The sequence below is a fragment of the Myotis brandtii genome, unplaced genomic scaffold (genome assembly GCF_000412655.1).
Source record: "Myotis brandtii unplaced genomic scaffold, ASM41265v1 scaffold165, whole genome shotgun sequence".
NCBI classification, from domain to species: Eukaryota; Metazoa; Chordata; class Mammalia; order Chiroptera; family Vespertilionidae; genus Myotis; species Myotis brandtii.
Window position 1 is genome coordinate 16427882 of NW_005356042.1, and position 7684 is coordinate 16435565.

General features: G+C 56.9%; 1 protein-coding gene across 11 annotated transcripts in view; it reads left to right on the forward strand.

Moving 5' to 3' along the window:
- The window catches only part of IL34 (interleukin 34), a 73900-nt gene that overhangs the window by 60678 nt on the left and 5538 nt on the right, over positions 1 to 7684 (forward strand). For all 11 annotated transcript variants that reach the window (XM_014536770.1, XM_014536761.1, XM_014536764.1 and 8 more), the window contains 2 exons: positions 2148 to 2550; positions 7414 to 7547. In XM_014536770.1, coding sequence (XP_014392256.1) covers positions 2436 to 2550; positions 7414 to 7547 — 249 coding nt within the window. In that variant the 5' untranslated portion in view covers positions 2148 to 2435. The remainder of the gene's footprint in view (positions 1 to 2147; positions 2551 to 7413; positions 7548 to 7684) is intronic.

Sequence of the window (7684 nt, forward strand, 5' to 3'; positions counted from 1 at the left end):
GGGGGAGGTGCCTGACTGCGGGCACCTGGGGGGAGGTGCCTGACTGCGGGCACCTGGGGGGAGGTGCCTGACTGCGGGCACCTGGGGGGAGGTGCCTGACTGCGGGCACCTGGGGGGAGGTGCCTGACTGCGGGCACCTGGGGGGAGGTGCCTGACTGCGGGCACCTGGGGGGAGGTGCCTGACTGCGGGCACCTGGGGGGAGGTGCCTGACTGCGGGCACCTGGGGGGAGGTGCCTGACTGCGGGCACCTGGGGGGAGGTGCCTGACTGCGGGCACCTGGGGGGAGGTGCCTGACTGCGGGCACCTGGGGGGAGGTGCCTGACTGCGGGCACCTGGGGGGAGGTGCCTGACTGCGGGCACCTGGGGGGAGGTGCCTGACTGCGGGCACCTGGGGGGAGGTGCCTGACTGCGGGCACCTGGGGGGAGGTGCCTGACTGCGGGCACCTGGGGGGAGGTGCCTGACTGCGGGCACCTGGGGGGAGGTGCCTGACTGCGGGCACCTGGGGGGAGGTGCTCTGACTGCGGGTACCTGGGGGAGGTGCCTGACTGCGGGCACCTGGCAGCCAGGAAAAGGTGCAGCTGCCCAGCAGAGGCTGGGGTGGGAGGGAGGCTGACCACACAGTGGCCAGAGGGAATTTTCTGGGCGGATGGAAATATTCTATATCTTGGTTATTGTAGTGGTTATACAACTCTATGAATTTGTCTAAACTCAGATTTGTACACTAAAAACGGTGAATTTTACTATCTGAAAATTATACCTCAATACACCTTAAACATTTAAGCTAAGGACAACAGAAGTGTCAGTAAGGTGGGTGTCCATGGTGACACTGCAATATCCGGGATCAGAGGAGCAGTTGAGATCTGGGGGTGACTTCACACGGAGGGTGAATGGAGGCCTGTGTGCTGTGTGTGAGTCCCTGCCTGCCTGCTGGGAAACCCCGAGCCACAATGGAGAAGACCCCAAATCATACTGTCCCCTCCTGCCAACAACTGTGGCCTTTTCCCCGACCAGAGGGGAAACAGAGAGAGAGAACTGAGTCAGAGACTGAATTTCAGAGCTGGCTCTGTCGCCGGCCAGCTCAGCCTCTCAAAGCTTTCGTTCCCTCATCTGCAAAACGGGACAGTGGCCGGCACATCGAAGAGTCCAATGAGGGAGAGATGAGATGAGATGAGAGATGGCATGAGAGCGCCAAGCCCAGTGCCCAGCTGAGAAGGGCTTCCTGACACATGTGGGCGTCGCCTTGCAGGAGAGGCCACCAGCAGGCCTGGCTTGAATTCTTGTTGCACTTCTTACAAGCTGTGTGACCTGGGACAAGTGTCTTAACCTCTCTGGGCCCTGACTTCTTCACTGATAAAATGATCATATGTTTTTTGGCCCCATAAGATTGTTGTAAGGATTCAATGAATACAAAGGCCTTAACCTGGGCCTAGCATGTAGTGAGCACTCAGGAAGAGCTATCCCATTATTATCATAGGGTTGCTAAATTTAGCAAATAAAAATATGGGACTGCTAACTTAATTTGGAATTGCTGGTAAACAATGAATTTTTTTATTTTTTATTTTTAGTATAAGTATGTCCCACGCAGGCTTTGGGACATACGTATACTAAAAAGTATTCATGACATAATTATACTAAAAAATATGTGTTGTTTGTCTGAAATTAAAATTTAAGTGAGCAATCTATTAAGAGGGGACCCAAATTCGGGGTACTAGGAGAATGGGACTAAACCTGAAGGTGAGTCGAGGGGTGAATTACTTCCATTTACGCCTCCCTGCAGCCCGCGTCATTCAAATACGTTACCTTCAAACCTCACCTTCTTCCGGAAGCTCCCTTGATGGAACTCGGGCAGCCCTTCCTTCTCGGTCCTGCTTTTGTTCAGGCTGCCGGCCGATGTCATCCTAGCTCGTGCCTGGGCCGGTGCTGCCCTTCGTGTGTCCTGAAGTCACTTCTTGTGTGCGAGCTTGTGGCGGAGTAGCAGCCGCCAGGGCGAGCAGGGCCAGCAGGGCCAGCTCCTCCGGCCTTTCCCGGGCCCTCGGGGCAGTGGGTGCAGCACCCACGGCAGGCAGGCTCCCGTGCCTGGGGCTGATGGCTGAGTGGCAGGGCTGCTCTTACATAATTGGTTTCTCTCCTCCTTTCTCTTTCCAGAGCCAGATTTCACACTGAGCAGCTGCAGACGGAGAAATCAGAGAAAGCACAACCAGCCTCGGATTCCGAGGGGCCTGCCGGGCGCTCCGCCTGCTCCGGAGGGAAGCCCTGAGGCCGCTCTCTCGGGCCAGGTCTCCGCTGCCATGGAACCCGCAGCCGCCACCCCCCGGCTGCCCTCCGCACTGCCGGGCAGATAAGGGTGGCGCTGCCCCAGGAGCACCTGCGACCCTGCCAGGCCATCCTCCCTGGCCAGCCCTTCTTCCGCTTTGGGCCACCTGTGCTGACCTGATGCCATGTAGGCCCCCTCGGGCCTCTGGGGACAGACACACCACCGGGGACGCCGCCTCTGCAGCCTGGGGGACCCTGCGCACCACCATGCCCCGGGGATTCGCCTGGCTCCACTGTGAGTACTGGGGGGTCTGGGGGGGGATAGGGGGGGTGAGGACTGCCCCAGGGAGGTCTTGGCCCAGAACCAGGCTCTGCCGTAACCATGGCAACTGGGCCATTCCTGCTGGTGAGAAGTTGAGATGCTTCCCAGCCTAGTGCAGTGCCCTCGGGGCTCCCGGCCGCCCTCCACCCCATCTCCAGCTGACCCCGCTCAGGCGCCTGGTGGGTGTGAGTCATGCGCTGGGTGGGCGTCGGCAGTGGTGGCCGTGGCGCAGGCCTGTGGGGGTCGGTGGCAGCAGTACCTTCCCAGACTCGTGGTGCTAGGAGTGCCGTGGGGACCAAGGGGGCAGAGAGAGGATTTCTAGCCGCCCTGGGTGTGGCCAGCAGGCGGTGGGGGCTTGTGACAGTGTCTGGTCCTCCAGACACGTGGGAGACGTGCGGCCGGTGCCTCAGAAGGCAGCTGGTTTCTCCGTGAGGAACAGAATTAAAAGGCGGAGGGAGAGCAGTTTGTTGGGGAAAAGAAAAATAAGTTGAAATGAGGACAGAAAGAAAGGGCCTAGAAACCTCTCGAGCTGCTGGCGGGGGGCCCGACCAGGATCCCTGCAGACTCTGAGAGTCAGTGTGAGTGAGTCAAATTCAGCACGTGTTTCTGGTGCCTCCCATGTGCCCGCCCGGGTAGGTCCCGGGAGCTCTGTGCTGCACGGACGAGGTCGGGACTTGACCCTTCGAGGAGCTGGCAGAGGAGTTGGGTCCAGTCCGGCCCTTGTGGAAGGATCTTGCAAAGGGTCAGAGCTCTTAGAACAGTGCGGGGACAGAGACCGCGTGTTCTGGACGTTTCCAGGCCGTGAGGAGCAGGCGGAGCCGCATGGGTGAGAAGCCACTTGAAATGTCTGGACGGTGGGCAGTGTCCAGGCAGGTGGACGGGTAGAGGGACCCACATGAGCAGAGGCTCAGCCGGCCGGAGAGAGGCGGGATGGAGAGCTGGTTCGTGAGAGCAGGGGCTGCTGGAGGTTCATGGCCGGCCTGGGGGTGGGGCCGTGACAAGGTCCGCTGCTTTTGGAAGAGTAACCTGGCCGTACTTGCAGGAGCTGCTGTTGCAAACTTCTGGACAGGAAGTGATGAGACCAGTTCCAGAGAGACAGGAGTGAGGATGGGAGGGCGTGGCATAGGGGACAAGGCTGAGGCAGATGGTGGGACTGGGTGTGGACTGAGAGGGTTGGGATGCAGACCGGGGCCTGCAGAGGGGCTGGGCTTAAAACAGCAGAAATTCATTCTGTCTCTGCGCTAGAGGCCTGAAGCCTGAAATCAAGGTGTGGCCGGGCCACTCTCCCCTGAGGGCTCCGGGGAGGACCCTCCCTGCCTCTTCCCCCTCTGGTGGTTCCTGGGGTTCCTTGGCTGGTGACAGCGTCACCCCAGCCCTTGCCTTCACATGGCCTTTCCCTCTGTGTCCCCCCCCGCCCCCACCTCTTCATTTAGGGTCGGCCTTCGTTACATCTGCAGATTCTGTTTCCAAATAAGCTTGCATCTGAGGTTCTGGGTAAATAGAACATTTTTGGGGTGCTGTATACCCCCCTGCACATGGTGGTGGACACACCCTATTTATGCACCAATGGGCTGCCTGGGGGAGAGGCGCAGCCCCCACCCCGGGAACAATGGCAAGGGGGAGGGGCCCCTCCTCACGCTGCCCTTTCTCCAGCCTCCTCTCCGTCTTTCCGGGCCAGGCCTGGTACCTCTGGAGGGGCGGGCAAGGCGGGTCTCTCAACCAGGACCAGGTGTGCCCGGCTGTGGGGCTCCTGGGGTGCAGCATGGCCATTGGCTGTCCCTGCCTGGGCACCCGTTTGCTGGCCTGTTTCCAGGGTGGAGGCAGCAGAAAAGAAGCTTAAAATTGGAAATGGACAGCTGACTTGGAGGAAGGCCGTGGTGGAGGGGGGGGGGCAGAGTCCCTGTGGACAGGGTTCTGGCACAGCCCCGGGTGCCAGGCTGGGAGGCGCTGGCGCGCTGAGACTCGGTCCCGACTACGAGCCCACAGTTGCCAGGTCCTGGAGGCTCTGGACCGGGACACAGTTGGGGGCAGCTGGGGCAGGACGTGGGGTGGGAGAGCAGCCAGTGCTGACTGCCACCTGGGGAAGAAGACCCAGTGTGGACAGATGCTGACTTTTAAAGAAAAGATGGGAATTCAGGTTTTTAGGTGAAATCTCTGTGAACCAGATGTGGGCCTTGGGACATCAGTTTGCAACTGCCGCTCTAGGTCAGCGGTTCTCAACGTGTGGTCCCCAGACGGCCGGCAGCGTCACCTGGGCGCTGTTAGAAATGCCAGGTCTCGGGCCCCACCCTGACCTGCCGAGTCAGACCCTCGGGTGGGGCCCTGCCTGCTACCCTTCCCCTGCTCGAGGGGAACCCCAAACAAGCCCGGGGTGTGGTTACCAAGTCATGTGTTTACATACTAGGGGCTAAGTTGTCTGGTGACGATCATAAGTGAATGGACAGATGGTGCCAGAGGCCAGGATTGGTGGGGGCTGGTGGAGGCAGGGAAGACCCTGGGGAGGGCAGCGGCCAGGGTGATGGTCTGCAGTGTGAGAGGATACCCAGGGCAGCGACAAAGCGTGAGCAAAACCTGAGGCAGGAATGACCTTGACCTGCGGGGATGCCAAGCTGGGAAGGTCAAGGTCAAGGGCTTAGAGACAAGACCGGAAGCAAGCTGGTTCTGTTTGTGTTGATCTAGTTCCTTTGTCCAAATACTGGTTTGAGCACCTGGGAAGAGAAAGAAAGAGAGCGAGGGAGCGTAGGATGGGTGGCAAACGTGCAACCTTGTGAACAATGTGGTTGTCAGGGTTCCGCGAGGGGAAGGGCTGTGGGCTGTGGCCCTTGGGGGGCACAGGGTTTGAGTGGACCTGAGGGCGCTCCCGGTGAGGGGCCCACAGGAGCAGAGGCCCGGCAGCGGGTGAGGACGCAGGGAGGTGACGGTGAGCAGGCCCAGGCGAGTAGGGTTTGGGGACAGGTCTTCCTAAGGACCAGGAAGGTGAGTGGGGAACGTCCGTCAGTAACGCCTCCGCCTAACCAGGGTGGGTCCAGGAGAGGACTCAGCCCGCCTGGCTGATTTTTAGAGAAAAAAAAAGAAAAAGAAAAAAAAAAAAGAAAAGATTGCTTCTGACTATAACAATAATAGCCATTGACTGTAGAATATAAACTATATCCTGTAAAGCATAAAGAACGTAATTTGGGCCCTGACCGGTTTGGCTCAGTGGATAGAGCGTCGGCCTGTGAACCGAGAGGTCCCGGGTTTGATTCTGGTCAAGGGCATGTGCCTTGGTTGCGGGCACATCCCCAGTGGGAGGTGTGCAGGAGGCAGCTGATCGATGTTTCTAACTCTCTATCCATCTCCCTTCCTCTCTGTAAAAAATCAATAAAATATATTTAAAAAAAAAAACGTAATTTGGGACAGTTCTTCCCATCACACTTGCTATGCAGGCAGACGTGTAATGAGCAGAATTCAAGTCATACTTGAATTATACCTCAGATAGAGTATTGGGTCATGCTTTAAAGAAAACTTCCCCCAGCATATCCTGAGCACTTACCACATAAACATGTCAGAAAGCATTCTTTCACAATGTGACTTTTATTGGCTACATTAAGTGTTATTAAACATTTAGGTCACTATTATGAAATAATGCTGCCATGGAAGTCTTTGTCTGTAAATCTTTTGGTTTACAGCTCTCTTGTTTTCTTTTGGGTTTCTTCCTAGAAATGAATTTAATGTGTCAAAGGGTGTGGACATTATTAATTCCATTAATAACAAAAGTTGCCAAATTGCTCTCCAGGATGAGTATCCGCCTTACTACTTTTGCCAGCACCAACTGCTATTACAATAAAATTAAACAAACAAAACCATTTTCCATTTTGATAGGTGAAATGTGATTATTTTAATGTGAACGTCCTTACCTTTTTTTTAAAAAAATATTTTTATTGATTTCAGAAAGGAAGGGAGAGAGAGAGATCAAAACATCAGTGATGAAAGAGAATCATTGATCGGCTGCCTCCTGCACACCCCGCATTGGGGATCGAGCCCACAACCCTGGCATGTGCCCTTGACTGGAATCCAACCTGGGACCCTCCAGTCCGCAGGCCGCCGCTCTATCCACTGAGCCAAACCAGCTAGGGCCTGAATTTCCTTATCTTTATTAGTGAGGTTGATTTTTTTTGGACATGTCTCTTGTCCATTTATATTTTGTTCTTTCTGCTCTGATTGATGTAGCTGTTGTTCATATATATATATATTTTTTGCAAATCCTCCTAGAGATTTTTGGTAAGTCAGCTCAGTTACAGGAAATCACACAGGCTATTTTTGAAGTCACAGCGACCCCCAGTGGTAAAGGCTGGTAACATCCAGAAGGCGGCAGCTCATTCGTTGGCAGGGAGTGTGAGAAACCACCTGAGTGAGGTTCGCTTAGCATCCAGAATGAGCAAGCCAGGTGGGCCCCTGCAGACCCACTGGTGCATCCAACCGAGATGGACGCCAAGGTCAGGTAGGCAGGAGGAAAATGGTCACCAAGAGTCATGTCTAGGGTCGGAACTGGAACCTAGGTCTCCTGAACCCCCAGGTGGAAAAGGCAGCAACAGGCTTTGGAAACAGGTCCGCGCTGCAGGCGGTGCTGAGGTGGCCAGGCAGGGAGGGGGTGCCTGCCTTGTGGGGAGGAGACGAGACTAGCCTCAGGGGCTGGCTTCCGGCCAGGAGCAGACAGGCCGGATGGCTCCTTCCCGCCTGGCCTCGCCCCCAAACCTCCCGCCTCGCCCACGGGGACTGGTGACCGGGAAGAGGGAGGGCTGGGCAGTGTGGCAGCGGGCAGGCTGCTCATGTGTTCCTGTTGGGCACGGTCCACAGATCTCGGCATCCTCCTCGGCATGGCCTTGGGGAACCAGGACCTGGAGGTGTGGCCCCTGACCCAGAGCAAGGAGTGCGCCCTCACTGGCATCCTGCGGGACAGGCTGCAGTACAGGAACCGCCTTCAGTACATGGTAACCGTGTGGCCCCCGCCGTGGCCCCCAACCCAAGCCCCTTGGCTGATGGGACGGAGGGGCCTGGACCTTCAGGGTCCCTCCTTGGACCTGTGTCAGCCCTGAGCCTGCAGGCTCCTTTCTCTGCCTTTCTCCAC